This window comes from Podarcis pityusensis (genome assembly GCF_964106645.2).
Source record: "Podarcis pityusensis genome assembly, chromosome: 14".
Classification (NCBI taxonomy): domain Eukaryota; kingdom Metazoa; phylum Chordata; class Lepidosauria; order Squamata; family Lacertidae; genus Podarcis; species Podarcis pityusensis.
Genome location: NC_138039.1, coordinates 20,976,893 through 20,994,433, shown reverse-complemented (window position 1 = coordinate 20,994,433; position 17,541 = coordinate 20,976,893). Strand labels below are relative to the sequence as shown.

The 17,541-nt window shown below is 40.2% G+C and overlaps 1 protein-coding gene across 32 annotated transcripts in view; it reads right to left on the bottom strand.

The window, feature by feature from the left end:
- Positions 1-17,541, bottom strand: part of RBFOX1 (RNA binding fox-1 homolog 1) — a 1,496,801-nt gene that overhangs the window by 472,402 nt on the left and 1,006,858 nt on the right. The window contains exon 1 of one of the 32 annotated variants that reach the window (XM_080981508.1): positions 4,176-4,651. The exons of the other annotated variants lie outside the window; for them this stretch is intronic. Within the exon in view, the coding sequence (XP_080837634.1) occupies positions 4,176-4,193 (18 nt within the window). The 5' untranslated portion in view covers positions 4,194-4,651. Of the gene's footprint in view, positions 1-4,175; positions 4,652-17,541 lie in introns of those variants that run through there. 32 annotated transcript variants of the gene reach the window in all.

The following is a 17,541-nucleotide window of genomic DNA, read 5'->3' as shown; positions in this document are numbered from 1 at the left end:
CAGTCTGAGGCATGGCAATGCTGATGGCAACAGTGGCAGAGACAGCAAGTGGGAAAGTGGTTAAAAACCAAAGCCACCCCTGGACTCTGTCTCATGGACTCTGAAAGCTAGATGTGTCATTCCATGCACCAAAGTCCACATTGAGGTAACTATATATTGCTCTTTAAACGCAGAGTTATCTGTTTCCATCTAAAGATGGGCTAGCTTCCTCAAGTCCAATTTGTTAGTAATTACAGATAAACGGATACAGGATGTGCCATAGATTGGAATGGAGTAGAAATTTGATGCAGTTCGCATTTAAAAGCACATTCTAGTAATCCGCACTTTCTGAAACAATTGAAGAACTGAAATGCAGCCATCCTTTGGAATTTGCACTTCTCTGAATTTTGCAACCTTCAGGCAAGTAGCTTGTTCAATGGTGCATGGACTAAGGTGAAGTGTGCATAAAAGCGTGTATATTAGTGGAAATATCATGCAAAAATACACTATGTCCTGGGAAACGAGTATATTAGGCAACCTCATATAAAAATATGTATATTGGGAGGAATTTGCATGGAAATGCTGATGAACTTTCCTGAGGACTTAAAACAAAATCACAAACTGAAATATGGAGAACTAAGCTTAGCAGTGGAAAAAAGAGAGAGAAAACCAAAATTGACAGATTTCACCCACAGACAGCTCAAAATTAAGACAGATCCTTCCCGTGCCACAGAGACCTATCCTCAAACTCACTCTTTTTGCTGGGGGTGTGAGAGACCATAGCACCACCAGGGAACATGCAAGTCTTTTGCACTCAAATTGAGCAGCCAGAGAATCAAAACTTAAAACTGATATCACACATTAAATGGCTATGTATAAGGAAAAACAGGCTCATATGTGTCAACACTGGGGGTTGTGGGGGTGGGATAATGTTGATCCTGTGGAGGGACCCTATGTTATATACACAGAGGGTCTTTCAGACCCTATAATGAAAAAGTGGTTTTCAGGCCCTTATCTGAGATCAGACCCTGAATTTTAATTTCTCTACCTGTTGAAGGACTTCATATTGGCTTTCTGTGCTGTGTGAAAGAAATCAACTTCCTGTATGAAGAGTCACTGTTGCCTATGCCATTGGACAGAATGAAAAAGATGTTTATGAAGCTACGGATCACTCTCATTATTATTACTTTTGGGGGGAGTGTTACAGAAATCAATTTGATTGCTAGAATATGGCCCAGTTTTGAACTCTGCACATGTCTAGATCTGAATTCTGATGAGAAAATGAGCATTAGAGCAGACTATAAGACTGAAGATTTCTAAAACTGACTTCTTGTCTGCATCGTCTGGATTTTGCCCAACCATAAGAATTCTATCTACATATCTACATTCACTTGCATGGGGATATTGCACAAAACAGCTTAAAAACATACACAGGATTAACAACTTCCTCACACACACAATGTTTCTCAAAATTCAACCCTTCGTTCATTCTGGAGATGCCACACTGTCAATGTACACTAGAGGAAGCAATATTCTTGGAGAGTGAGGGAATTCTGAGTTCCAAATAGGAGACCTTCATAGCCTGAGAAAAACTTCACTGACTGCAAAAAAAGTTAATGCATCCACTATGTACATAATAAGAGGCAACACACCACCACTATCAAGTGATTTCCTGTTTGCATTACTAATGGAAGCAAAGAGTGAAATACCACTAAGAGAACCAACTTAATTTTCACACGGGCTATGCACTCCAAATAATATTCATATTATTGGCTAGCAGAGGCATAATTATATGAAATACTGATGTTAGTGTCAACATGGAGTCCTCTCACATCAGACTGTTTCAGGGATTTCCACATTTTATTTCCAAGACACAAGATCTCTGCTCACTGAAAGAATTTAAACACCTAGAGAGAGAGAAAGAGACTCGGAGATCTATATATTAGATGTCTGTGAGTCTTAAAACTACTACTATGCAAAATAAATAAATAATGCAATTAGATTCTAATTATAAGCTGCTTGTGGGATATTTTCTTATTTCTGGGAGCAACAGCATCTGAGGATAATGAAAGCACTTAATTCCCAGCGTGAAGCCAACTAATCTGATTTTGAGATTTTATTTTTTAAAAATAGTGGCTGATATACCCGCATAGCCAAATTAATATTGGAAAATGGTGCTGAGTACCTGGCTTGGATGGTGGGGGAGGGTGTTTGCGGGGTGATATATATTTAAAGAGAGCAACCCTCTTCACATTGATGAATGTTGCTAATAAAAATCTGAACTGCTGTAAAATACTGGTCAAAAAGAAGAAAATAGAAATTGAAAGACTTGGCTTTTAAAGGTCAAAGATTAATTACTAAGAAAGCAGGTCAGTGAGTTTTCTGAACCCAGGAGAGCATGCTGTAGAAACCTATGTGTTATTGTGCACTGGGTTATAACAAACAGAAGGTACCAGGAATGGCTAGGGAGAAAAAGTTCATAAATAATATGAATTACACCTCTTCATCTCTCCTCTGCAGATAATGAAAGGCTGAATTGCTACCTGTAATTAAACTTTTTTTTTTTAAAAAAAGTTTTCTAATCAGCAAAGCTTTATGTAGCCAAAAGTCACATGCAGGCATAACACACACTCACATACACACCACAGGCCAGAAGGTACTAATATTGTGTTTTAATCAATTCCGTCCATATGCAATGCAAATGTGGAACTACCAGTGGCCTCGTGACTTTTATTTCTCTGCCCCAATAAATCTGTCTGTTATATTCTAAGTGAAAGCTGAGGGACGGGGGGGGGGGGAGAGAAAGAGAAAGGGGCAGGATCCAATTTCACAGAGTTTGCAAATGCAAAATTGTGAGGATTTGTTAAAGGAAGAATGTATATATGCATGCTTCTGACGGCCAGCTGATATCAAAGTCGCCAATGAAAAGCATAGTCAGTGACTGGATTTCTTTTTCTTTTTTAACGAAGAGAAAAAAAGAATGGGGTTAGCAAAATAAAGAAGTCACAATTCACAGCGTGCCTCCGTTTGGGAACTGCATGAATAGATATTACTGAGGGGAACTAAGCTGGACAGAGTCTGCCGTGTAAAAGGGACCGTCAGAAATAATCAGACTTGCTGATTGGTGAAGCTTTTGAAAGCACCGCACAGGTCAAGGAACATAAATAAGTCGTGTAAATGCCGAAACACGATGCCTTTTGTACATCTGTGACAAGTTAAAACAATTTATCACAGGGTCAACAGAAATGAGAAAGCTGGGCGGGAGGTGGGAGTCCAGGACTCCCAACCAAGAGCAGTTTGCAAAGAAAAGCAGAAAATTCACAAGGAAAAGTCGTACGGCATTTCTGCTACATATTTAGCCATTTACAACGCGAACGAACCGTACCCATGAAAAGTCTTCCCCCAAAGATTGCACTCTTTTGATTGTAGAGCAGGAGCACATCTGCATTGCTTACAAATGACTCTGCTTGTGTGCTTAAGCACAACCACATGATTTATCACACTAATTCGTTCCCGTATTTGACCACATCCCTTTGCACACATTGCAACCTTATTCTAGTTCCTTACGCTTTCTAAGAGAATTGAATCCAAGGGGGTGTTGCAGACGGGGGGTGGGTGGGACGACAACAACAGGACAGTGCTGAACATACAACTGCATAGGGTTGCTTTCCTGCACATTTATAGTTGTCATTTACCTGAAGCAACCTAGGATAAGCGACAAGATTACAGCTATCACTGACATCCGGTTTCAGGAGTGCAATTCAGAAGTTCTAATCAGCCTCTCGGCATGAACAGCCCTTGGTTAAAAAAAGAGAGAGCAAATTCTGTGTGCCCACAAGTGAAGAATCATGCGTTTCCCGTTTTTGTTTTATTGGCATCCCCTGAAAAATCTCAGACGCATACTGTTTGGAAATGTGTTTCAAAAAACCCAAGCACATGCACACACACTCACACTGACACCCAGCAACATTTTACTACAAAGGCTGCGTATTCAAAATGAGCATAGTGCAATATTTCAGAAAGCAGCTTGTTTATAAAAACCACTCCACACAAACCTGGCTGGACAACTCTCCTACCACACAACCGGCATTTAGACACATTTTAAAGATATGCATCACTCCCAACAAACTCAATATAATAGAAACAACAACAAACAACAGCAAACAATGAGATTGACATGGAAAGAAACTACCTACCCATAAATACATCATCATCTTGAAAGGGGGGAAAATCAAGGACTCTGCCAGCAAAAACGGAAGTCTCCTTTACTTCACTAAGTATGTCGGAAAGGAAAGAGAGGAGAAAAAAGAGAGAGAAAGAAAGAACTGTGCCCAGTGGGTAGTTAAAAAAAAAAAAAAAAATCTTGCCTTTTTCTGTCAAGTCTTTACAGTTTTCTTCTTTTTCTTATACAAGTCTGTTTGTTTGTATGATTATGAGAATAGCACACACTCGTTCAACGTTTCAGTCGCTTTCCCCCCCCTGTGGGAGAAGTGATTGCTTCAGGCTGCTTCCCCCCTCCTCGTTTTCCTCTTCCGTTTTTTTCCTTCTTCCTTTCTTCCCTCTCTTCCTCCCTAACTCTGGCTGTCCTTTCTTGACTGTCAAGCTTCCTTAGGTAACAATTCTTGGTGTGTCTGTTTAATGAGCAGATCCGTGCACTAAAAGGCAGCCAACTACAGTAGTAGAATCAAGAGAGTGAGAGAGACTGTGTGTGTGTGTGTGAGAGAGAGAGAGAGAGTGAGAGAGAGGGGGGAAAAATATTATTATTAAATAACTAAGGAAGACTCCACGCAATGGACTGAAGGAATGTTACATAAAAGATATAAAAATCCTTAAAACGTCTTGAAGAACAGAAAGAAAAAGAGTAAAGCAAAGCAAGAGATCCTAATGGCTCTCAAGCCATCACCTCTTTTTTTCCTGCAAAGGGAACCTGTTTCCTTTTTTTATTATTAAAATAATGATAAAATCTCACATTTCAGAACCCCCTCCCTTTAACTCAAAGTGATGATCCCATGGAAGAGAAAGTATTCTCCCTGCATCCCCTCTTTATCTCTTTAAATGTACTTCAGATAAAAGCAGCTGCTAGACAGGTCAAGGCCTTACCAATCTTATTACTCTAACACAAGAGTGTTCAACATACTTTTCTACAGCCATCTACTGACTTTACGGTGCTATTGCCACTGCTGTTTAAGCCCTGCTGAGAGATACCCGAGTATATGTGGAGCAGGGAAATGTTTGTTCTCTCTCTCTCTCTCTCTCTCTCTCTCTCTCTCTCTCTCCACCCCCTTCTCATTTCTTAAAATATATATACCTGAAGATGGCTGGGAGACTCATGGTTAGAGTGGTTAGAGGACGAAGAAACCCTTCAAGTATAAAATGCAACCCCCCCTTTTTTTTTAAATCAAGGCAAGTTTCTCAATAGTTTTCAATAGAAGGCAGATTATTCATCATATCAAAACAGGCTTTGCACACACAGAAAGACACACATGTGGTTCAAAAGGGCACCACTTTCTTGGGATTCTGTGGTGTAGAATTTAAACTTGTCCAGCTCAGAAAACAAACAAACATATTTTAACCGTTATATCAAAACTATAATTTGTGAAATTGCATGAATCACTACCAAAAGACGCAGTGTGCAATGGGAATATACAATGTTGGGCTCGTTTATCCTGGACAACACCAACAATGTGTGTGTTTTTAGAAAATAATAAATTAATAAAATACTACTCCACATCCTGGGGCAGGGGCATGAAAGAACGACAACATAAGTGATCGTTGTAACAGGAGGATATGAAATAATCAAAACCAGTGACAATTATTGGTTAAACTTTTGCAATACATGCATTTGGAAAGAGGTGACCAGGCAGTAGATTGTGCAACATTTCATAGATTAAAACAAACTGTTCTGGAAGTGGTCCTGTCATCTTTCTGAGCATCACACACATATGTGGTATACTTGGGTGCATGTGTGTCCTACTTTAGAGAGGACAGTCCTCTTTCTTAATCTGCATCTATGCATGCATATTAGCATATGCAAATCAACCTCTTTTGCAGGGTGCCACATTTCTCCATTTTGAGGGGTGCATAAGTGGTCCCCCAGTATGTGGGCAAACACTATTGTTTCACATTGCTGAAGGCTCTTATTGACCTGTGATACACAGTGCACACTTACTTTGCAATGGCCTACTTAAAACCAATTTACAAGCAGAAAAAATGGGGGGGGGGGCTGTTTGTTTATTTTTGGTTAAAAATAGAGTGGGGAAATTACAATTGTTGTAAAGCCTATTATCACCCTTAACAGCTGAGCATAAACTTCACCAACTGCAGTCTGGGAAATGGCAAGCTATGCATAACAGGGCGATGTTAAAACTCATGCACATGAACTGACATGTGTGTGGCATGTGCTTTAAAGAAAATATGCACTCAGAGATTTAACTTCCATAGAGCTGGAGGAAGGGGGCAGAACCTGCAGAATGACACTTACAGTAAAGCCACAATAATAACATCAAAAACTAAATTGAGAAAAGGCATCCTCACCAAAACACATGGGGGAGGAGTAATTAATGAGGAGCAGATAACAAAAAATATGTCTCTATTTGCCAAAAAAATATTTAAAAAATCACTGAAATAAGTAAAAGACCATCTGACTTTTCCCAGGTTCTGAAGTTCTACAATGCCTGGCCTTTTTTTCTGAAGTGAAACAGAATCATTTGGCCTTTTCCAATGTTCTGCTTTATATATCTGGATTTAGTACAGAGCTCTGTGTGAGCTCACTTTGCTGCAGCTGAGTTCCTTTGTACCTTTTCCCCTTGTTTTACCAGTGCAGACATGCACTAATTAAAAACACAGCAAAAGGGGAACAGGGAGCAGTTTTTTATGTGATTGTACATTTGGTCACATCAAACTTGTTCCCCCTTTGGAGTTTCACGAATGTGCCACATCAAATGTGGGCATCAGCAAAAACACCACAGCAGAAGAATATTGAGGCAATCATAGGTGTAATCACATCAGTATTTCTTCATCGGGGCCCATGTGAAGATCAGTAGCATGGGGGTGAAGAGGGGCATATAAATTAACTGAAGCAAATGAAAGCAATAGCACTCTGCACATGTTCCATTTCCAGAACATTTGCTGCATTTGAAAATATCTGTCAGGAAGCAGGAAAGAGTGGTCTCAGGGGCTGTGCCCGCAACCCCAAGTTATACAACTCCTGCCCCTGCTGCTGCTATCATTACTGGGGGTAGGCAGAGATCTTTTGTATGCACAGAGGCTCATCACATAATTTATAACATTTATGGTCCACACATTGCAGAAGCCTTCATGCATAGTGAAGTGGTCTCAAGTTAAATGGGGATTCAAAAGAATTGGAATCCAGGGCAGAGTGAACATGGGGAACATTAAATGCAGGGAATGAGGCTCATCCTTGGGAAACACACTTCTAAAGCAAAACTGGGACATGCAACAAAATGTTAAAGTGCAGAATGCTGCTGTTCAGAATACCAATGACATCAACCACTCCATCTTCTCCCTCGGTATCTGCTCCCACCCAAACATTAATCAGCATCCAGTGGCCTCTGAGCATACTGTTCTCCTGGGCTGATTTTGGGGTTCCCCCCTTCCTTTGTTTTTCTTTCTAAATATTTTGTGTACACCTGCAAACTTCGAAGTTCCTCTAGGCTTATAAATGTCTCCTTCTTATAAGACTGGGGGAGGCATTCCATTCAGTTCACATTTAAAGATGAGTGTACCTAATCCACACTATGAAATGATATGAGAACCAAAACACAGCTATCCTTTGAAATGCACACTTTTCCAAATTTGGCAATGCAGTTTTCCAGACAAGTAATGTGAAAAAAAATCCATATGGTGAAAAGTGTCTGAAAAATGGCCATATTAGCGGGAAATAACATTGGGGGGGGGGTGTTTGCTAAATTGAATCTATTAGACAAAAAATAATGCAAGCCTGCATTAGCAAATATTGAATTGAAATGCTGATTAATTTTTGAGAATTGTTTTATTTAAAATAAATTGCACATTGATGGAGAAATGTGGAGAACTGAACCTAAGAGAAACCAAAGTGAACAGATTCTCCCATCTTTCTATATATGGGCAGTGCAGTTTTGGTGACATAATGAATCGTACTCACAGCCTGTATATGAGAAATAAGGGAAGAGATACATACTGAAAGAACTGGCTCCTAATTCAGACCCTCCTTTAATTTAAGGGGGAAATCTAGTTATATTTGTGGGTGCTCAGTCAACCGGTGACAAAGTCCTGCCTTAAATGAAGTCCCTGGGAACCTACATCTCCAGCTTAATCATACAGGGCAAAATATTGTGTAAATTATTTAAACACATCAGCTAAATCGTTGAATCATTCAGTGTGCCGTGGCCATTGGCAAATGGAGTGGCACTTGCTAAAGCAGCCCACAATGAGGTTCACTGTGAGATATGGTCGCAAGGGGCGGTTGGGAGCACAAACTAAAATCTTGATGATGAAGTGAACAGCAGTTGAGAGATCTTTAAAGACCGTGGCATCTGGAAGCATTTCAGTGTGCCACCCTAGGATGCTCATATAAAACTATGCTTCCCTGAGACCAACTAAACACCAATTCCTTGCGCAACAAAATCATGTTTCAAGTTCTGGTTCGTTTGGAGTTTTAAGGAACCCTTTAGCAAGCAAAGCATGGGTTCCACCACTTAGCTATTCTCCTTCCTACCCAAGGCATTTGTTTATTCACCTTTTCAAATACTTCTAAGTCTATATCTGGCATTGTGGTCCTTAAGTTAATTACTGTGCATTGTGTGCTGTTTAATGTCTCTTCTGAATCCACAGCAAATTAATTTCATTGACCCAGTCCTTGTATTATGAGAAAAGGGACCAAAAATAAAATAAAGTGAACCTATCCATTCACTCTGTCCATCTCATTCAGGCTCATCAAGATGCATACAAAGCCTAGCCACAAAACCCAGAATGCCTTTTATGCTTTATTTGATGGAGATGGCAGAACCAGAAGCGTATTCGTGCAGAGGCTGCACATGGGCAAATGGTTGGGGATCAGGTATCTAAAAATTGCTACTTCCTGCCAACAGTCCACTGAGATCTTCATTTGGTGAACTCTGGTGCCCTCAGCTGGCTATCAGGGGGAAGATCTTTTCAGTGGTGGCCCCTCTTCTCTGGAATAACCGCCCCAAACTTCTGGGAGTTACTTTTACCTTTAAGTGTCAGGTTAAAACTCCCCCCTTTTTTTATAAAGACTCTTGGCTAACTTAACTTTTTGATGACATTGTTTACCATTTTATGGACTTTTAGATTTTAACATAGTTTAACAATTTCCCTGTGGCAGACAGACAGTTCTGTTCTTTATTTGCAGATCTTCCTGTTACTTAATTTTATTCACACCGTTGTACATGAGGTACATCGTCAAAACAAAAAGTGACTAATAAATGTCATAGATAAATCCTACAGAAGCATCTCAGCACCAGCAACTGTCTTAATATAAGGACATTTGAAAATAGGCTTCTTTCCCATATATGTAATTTATCTGAATATGTAATTCTTGAATCAAAGACTTGAATAAGCACAGCATGGACAGGGGGGCAAGGAAGGAGAAGGCATAATCTTTAGACTGGGGTGTATGTGTGTGGGGGGTGCTTTTCTGGTTGGCAGACCAGATTTTTATCTTGCCACCCCTGGTGATGTCAGGGGATGCTCTACTTTGAAGCTAGTTTAGAGTCTTGCAGGTATCCCAGTGTGAATCACTCTTCATAAGAAGTTGCCCTGTGGCATCACACTATGTGGAGGGCACTAGTTAGATGAGTCCATACACGTGGTCTGAATTTTGATTCCTCTTCACCCAGGATGAAAGTGAATGCAAGGCAATTTGAGAAACAACAACAACAACAATATATCAGAACAATGTATCAAGGCTTAATTTAAAACAGGCAAAGAGGACCCTACACCACCATCCCTATAGTTTAGATGTCTCAATGAAAACAGTGTGTGTTCCCTAGCCCTCAGCACACTTCTGCTGGCAAAACGACCATGAGCAGGGTCCCAGACACAAACGGCAGATCTTAAGGAGATTTGAGGAAGAGATTCATGAAAAGTGGAAAAGCGCATTTCAAGGCCAAAGTCAGCACTTTGAATTGACCCCAGAAAAAAGGGGAGCCAACAAAGTTGGCATAAAATTGGCCTAATAGGGCTCATTCTGCAAACCCCCTGAGACAAAGCTGACTAGAGCATTCCAAACCAACTGAAGAGATATGCAGTTTTCACAAAGCAGTTCAGAATTATCTCACATGATTGAGACACCTACTGTCAGAGATATGTACAGAACAGTTCTGAATTGCTGTTGTTTGCTGCATGTATCTTAATGTTCCCAAACATTCATTGTACTTGTCACACAGAAGCAAAGGGGGGCGGGGGGAGGTGAGGAATCACAGTTTTGAATCGGTGTTTTCCATCACATGTACAACTGGCTTCCCTCTGAACTATACAGGCTAAATGCATTAGCACATTTTACGAAGAATATGAAACAGCTTGTGCAATTAAGCTGCCACCCACCCCACCCCTACACACACACATACATTTTAAATTTGCTAACTTCTACCTATTCCACACAGTTATCTGCAAGGCTGAATAGGTGGTTATATATTCAGAAGCAGAGAAACACACAGTGGCTCTGTAACATCTCTGCCTTCTCTCTAAGTGAATAGAGACTCAATGGGCAAATCAGTCTAGATTTTGCTGGGTTCTGACCACCTTTGCCTGAGTTCACCCCTAACTTTATTCCTTCCCATTTCTGCAACAATCTGCAAAGAAATAATACTTTGCACGAAAATTCACATTTAAAAGGGAATTCAAATATGTGTTTCTAAATGCATTCCCTCTCCAAACGCACATATTGAAATACATTTTGTCTCCAAATACATGTAGAATATATGTGGTTATTCATTTGCTTCTGCCTTTGAATTGAGAACCATATAGAACATTCAATAAATGTGGAAGCTGGTAAATAAACAAGCCCCAAGTGAAACATTAGTATGGGAGGTGTGGAGCAGCTTTGGTCATATTGGCATTCAAATATTAAATCCCCAACCCCATTCATCTCTACTCTGACAGTTCCAGAAGTATCAACAAAAACCCGAAGGGTTTACTAAGAAACCATATATGGTGGTATAAGTAACTAGGGAAGAAGAGTGTTGAGCTACTACAGCTCAGGTTTATGTTGTAGTAATATATAGTAATTATCTTATCCCAACCTAATCATTGCACTGCATTTTGTCAGAAGGTCCATTTCAGAAAGGGATCTTAATGTAGTACCACCTCCCATTTGGAACTGTCTCCCATTACACAACACCCAGGTATCATATCTATGGTCTTCTCTCCTCTTTCGACAAACCCTCTCAGTGGAGATTTTTAGATCAGTTGGTATTTGCATCAAATTTAAAATTGTTTTAATATAAATGTTTCAACTGTTATAGTTGTAATTGTGTTATATAGGTTTTATCGCATTGTGAAATCACTTTAGGCGCTTCATAGGGAGAAAATCATAAAGGAAAAAATTAATAATAATAACAATACTTATCCTTTCCTCTTTTGACTTGGCATAAAGCTTCTCTAAATGCAGCTACCACACAACTGTCAGCAATGAGGACATCTGAAATCAACACCCAGTGAGACCAACCTGTTCACTTTTAATAATGATCCCTCAACTCAGTGTGGCTGCTGTGCCATATATTAGATTACTTCATATTAACTTAGATAATAATGCATTTTCAAATATCACATTAGAAGGAATTAGATTCCAGTGGTTAAACTGAAAATAAAATTTCTGATAGTGCTTTAGTGAATCTGATTCCGTGAGCCTCAGGAGTGCGGATGAGGCTCCAGAAGTTTCGAAAGGGCGGTTAAAGATGTTATTAATACGATAAAGGAGTATGCACAGTTATAGCACATGAATCATTTTTACATCAAAATTTCCCTGTTTTTGGAGCAGAGGCACTCCACAGACAGCATATAAAAGTTCTCTGAACTGTGCCTCGGGGCTGTGTCAACTAATTATTTCTGTATTTGAAATTCTGTTCATTATGAAATTGATTACTCCAATCAATTTTCCCCCATCTTTTTTCCCTGAAACAAGTCAAATGGCACTCTCTGGTTCTCCCATTCAAGGAAAGTACAGAGCTTTCCTTTTGAGATTATGAAGCATAGTTTTATACAGGAAATTATTTTCTCTACACTGAATTGGACTCAGAGCTGAAGCATGCCAATCAGAACCTTGTAGTACAGCCCCTCTTGGGTATCGTACTTCAAGGCAGGAACTGCATCATTGAATGATCTCCTGCATCAAAATACTAATATTGATAATCCCTGCATATAGAAAATTAGCATGTGTTAATAAGAAGAGGTCTAAGCTATTCAAATCAAATCAAATCAAATCCGTTTATTGTGAGGACCATGCCTGTACACAAACATCAACACAACAATAGTTAAAAAATATTAAAATTCATTACATACTACGCCAACAAAACCTTCATCCCACAAAATAGAAAGAGAGGGAAAACAAGCAACGAGTTAAACAGACGATGAAGGGGTCTTTACATTGTCATCCATAAATCTTTCCCTGGCTTTCATGGCCTTCATCACAAAAACCGCTACCACATGGGTAATACGTGGGTTTGCATCGACTAACAAAAATTTTACTCTATCTTCAGGATTGGTTATAGAGTTGGGTATAATTTGCAGCAATGCGTCTCTAAAGCCCGAGTAGATGGGGCAATAGAGGAGGTAATGTGTAAGATCCTCTTTAATTTTCATAAGGCAAGGGCATAAACGATGTTCTACTGGGGTTTTTGTGAATCTACCGGTCAGATATGCAGTTGGCAGTGTTTGAAACCGTGCCATAGTAAAAGCTCTCCGAAGGGTGGGATCAGTGATCTCCACCAAGTAGTTGGCACAGATTTTGACTGCTTTTACTCGGGGAAACCAGTAGGAAAACCCAGAGTTTTTTATCTTTGTGGAGTCCAAAAAGGCGTCTTTTTCAAAGATCCATTCCCGAACTTTATCAGGGCTCCACAATTTGAGGGTATTAAACTCAGGTAGATTGTATCTGGATAGGATATCTAGTAGGTTTTTATGCCAAGTAATATTATTTTGTAATGATACAAAGGCTTGTTTAGCCAATAAGGTGTTCGGGGCATCTGTGAGGTTGGTGAAAAAACGCAGGAATCTTAAGTGGGCCCTGGCAGACACAGAAGGTAATCCTACTTCCACTCTTAGGAGAGCTGCCGGAGTACTCTGAGGGAGGCCTAGAATTCTTCTGAGGTAAAAATTTTGGAAGATTTCAAGCCGTTCTAACAGCTTCTGATTCCATCCCCAGAGTTCTACTCCATATAGCATCTGGGGAATCACTTTTCCAACAAAAGCTTTTAGTGCCGGGATCACCAGTTGCCCTCCCCTCGAATAAAAAAAGCTGAGCAGAGCACCGATTGTCCTACGTGTTAGAAGGGCTACAGTCTTGAAGTGGGCAAGCCAGCTAGATGTAGCTTGGAAAGTGATACCAAGATATTTAAAAAAAAGACACTGTTCAATTTTGTGTTCATCTAAAGACCATCTAAATGTGTGGCGAGCTCTAGTAAATACCACAATTTTTGTTTTGTCATAATTTATCTTTAGAGAGTTTTGGGAACAATAAGCTGCGAGCCCCTCCAGCATGCTATGTAGGCCCCTTCGAGTAAGTGCCATGACAGCCATGTCATCAGCATATAGTAATATATTCAGGTGTTTGCCTACCAGGGCAGGAGCTGATGACTTATACTTTGCCATATGTTGAACAATGTCATTTATATAGAAATTAAAGAGGAACGGCGCTAACAAACAGCTAAGCTATTCATATTCCTGATATGTTAGCTTTATTCATGCGGGGGGGGGGGGAGAGAGAACAACAAAATAAGGGGAAACATTCCAACATGTGATCTCTAACCATTAATTAGAAATTAAGACATCAGTACATTTCCCACTGTTATGTTTTAAGGTTCAAGGATAAGCATAGTCAGAAAGACGTCTGGAAAGGAAAGGGGGGGGGGAGCTATTTTATTTGCCCTTCTTTGGGGACCAGGCCTCCAAACACACAACCCACCCTCAGGTATGTGACAGAGACCAATATACTGGACATTTTCTATCAGAAATGAATTAAAGTTTTTTTGGGGGGGGCGCGTATGGGGGACAGGCAAGAGCTCCCTGTAAGTAGCATAGGTCCTCAACAGTAGGTCCTGAGAAGAGTTTGACAAACATCAGTGGTAACCATATGGTCCAACTGTAGATTCTTAATAAGTACAAATACCATTCACCTCAATTACCTTACTCATCTACTGTCACACTCAACTGAATTCCACATTTTTCAGGTTGCTTTGTTTCACTTTCTATTAACTTGCTGAGTGGACAATCAAGTTTGCTAGCATGCACTGAGCTAAGAGTTTCTGCAAGCTGTAGTATTTACATTTGTGACACAATTGTGGGGAGCCGGGGAGGAACCCAGGTTGGGAAAGATGCAACAGTGTGATCCAAACCATTGACTCATGACTGAGAGACCAGTTGCCATTGGCAAGGGATATGAAATTCAGTCAGATCATTGGAAGGGGGTGGGAAGCAAGAGGTCTAATTTGGTTCCATAAAGGAACCTGGATAAATGGTTGTGGGAGTTGGAGAGATGGACAAAAATGTAATTTGTCACAGTTTTTCTTCTTTCCAAACTTAAGTTGAGTTTGTTACATTTCTTAATTAGTCTGCCATCAAAAAGCATCACGAAAAACTATTATGCACCTTTCTCCTAACATACACATTTTAATGCAATTTTGCATAATATGCAGCACTTTCCAAGCAATTTCTGCCAATCCAATATAATGCAACTTTGTATGTTATACATACTTTCCCCTAAAACTTTCCTAATACTGGAAAATTGTATTGTAGAATCCAAAACGTACATATTTCAGCCTCCCTGAGATCTAGTGATGAAGGGTGGTATATAAATCTAATAAAATAAATACAAATAAAATACAAAGTTAGCTGTGTTTCAGTTCTTGTGTTGTTTTGCAAAGAACAAACAAAGTACCGTATGTTTTAATTTTAATGCAAGCCTACTTTGTCTGCAACTTTCCTGAATTAGTTTGCACTTTCCAAATTAATCAGCCTTGAATTTCTCCCTTATCCCTAGTTGGGACAAGTCAAACAATTATTCCGGCAATCAATTTAGTCACTGGTGATTGGGCCTGTTACTCAAAGCACAGAGCCCCTGTTGCAGAGCTGCTCAATATGGGTTTGGAATTATAGTGGGGAGTGGGGGGGGGGGGAGAGAGAGAGAGAATAAAAAACTGCAGTTCTAACTGCAGCTTAATTTGCAGGTTTCCCTGGTGGGCTGGCTGTAAAGATCTATTTTGTTCCTTTTGAGCCAATTTGAATAAGAGGCCATCGTGGGATACTGCTTGGAGGTCAGCGCCGAAATACTGCAAATGGCTTCATTTGTTTTGGAAACAGTTCTTTTGATGCCCAGTCCAGCCACCTCCGTGAAGGATATTCCAGAAGAGTACTTTAAGGAGAACTGATGTCAACCAAGCTTTAAAGCAGCCATCGAACCCCACTGCTGCTCACTGGCTCATGAACACCCTGGCCACTTCATGTCAGCTCTGTTTTTGTCTGTGTTAATCGATTCTAGCCTATATAATTAGTTTCCCGTTTTACCTTTTACAGTGCTTGGGCAGCTGAGGGGAAATGAAACAAAAGCAAGGAGGTGTGGGCAAACTGGGGTGGGGGTGGGGGTGGAGAAGAAAGATTTCTCGACTTGGAGAGTTGGGAAGGAATATTCAGAAAAGAGTTCCAACCAAGTTCTGAAGTAGAGATGGAGAACTATTTTCAGTCTTTGGCTGAGTTGCTTCTTAAAAGCCCTTGGGTACCAGTTGCAGGGAAGTGTAAGTGGGAAGAGCTGCTGTGTGCTCAGGTCCTACTTGCAGAGGCATCCAGTTGGCAGCTGGCAGAAGAGGATGCTGATGGTCTGGTCCACTGGCCTGATCTAGCAGGCCTTTTTTCCTACTCTTACGCTTAAGCTTAATGTGAAGGAGGGAATAGTGAAGATCTTATAAGTCAATTATTGCAAGCCAAAAACAGTAGCATTGCTTGACATGGAAGAGATGTAATTGGTGCCTCTGTAGTGTCCTGGTGTACAATTTGGCTTGGAATATGGCCCAATTTGGGAAAACTGACCTGTAAAGTTGGAGTTTTGAGGCATCAAAATAAGACTGATAAATGTATTTCTGTGTGGTGTGACTTTATAACATACAGAAATACGGAGGAACATGGATAACCTCCACTGCCACCATATAAATAGGTTTGGTTGATCTGAACATTTTTCCTCTTCTATAAATGAACAAAACTGCTGTTAAATGAAGGTCTTGTTAATATTTTGGATTCAATGTAAGAACACCTGCAGATATACTTACCTGGTAGATCATGACAAAATATCACATGATTTGAATTTAAATTATACTTTTATTCTTTGATAGATGTTTGCGTCTTTTTTATATATGATTTTGCTTTCTACTCTGGACAATAGTATCTTTCTCACATTTAGTGATATCTGTATATTTCCTTTTTTTTAACTAATGAATATAATAAACATAAATATAGGAACAATATGGGAGAGGGTGTGGCTGGTCAGCAGAAACCTGAACAGGCACGTCCCTCCTATAAAACCAGCACATGCTTCAACTTTCTGCTGCAGGTCCTACTTTGGGTATACGTGACAAGATTGCATCTCTCAAGGACAATTAAATCCATAGGTGGTTTACATATCATGTGAAGTGAAGAAGTGCCTCCTTTGATTTGTCTAAAACCAGCTGCTTTCTTATTGTTCAGGCAGTATATGATGGCTTTTTATATCTTGGTAGAAATGCTAACTTTTTAAAATACGAAAAGCACAACACATTTTCAAAGAGATTTGTCTTGAGGTCCAAGCCAAGCACGGCATGCATGGAATGCCCATGCATTCCATCATGTCTTCACAAAGAGCATTCTGTAGACATTCTACAGTGGGACATCATTAGTGTCTCCACTGAAAGACAGGGCTGTTCTCCAGTTCCTCTTGTTTCCTTGACCTAACAAGTATTTTGTTTTCATCCACCGTTTCCCTCTGAGAAAGGCGAGTTTCCAAGCATGAGCTGTCTTTCAATCACATGCCAGGGGAGCCCTCCTAGTCCAGTGAATGAGAGTGAAGATGTTAAGGGCAATGCACAGGGATTTGGGGAGGTTTCATTGCCAACTCCTTTAGGCTGTTATTTCGCTTTTAATGGGCTCGCCTCCCTCCAGCCCACACTTAGCGAACCAGTTGTTGTCATGTGCCTGGCTGAAGATGTATCCGCAAAGTTAACTTGACGCAGGAAACTTCTTTTCCTTCCATCTTGACTTAGCAGCAAACAAAGGAAGGAATGCCAAGTGACAAAAGCCTGCTGGGGACCTCTCCTCTCTTTTGAAGATCCATTTCACACCCCGTATTCTGGTGGGCATGGAGCA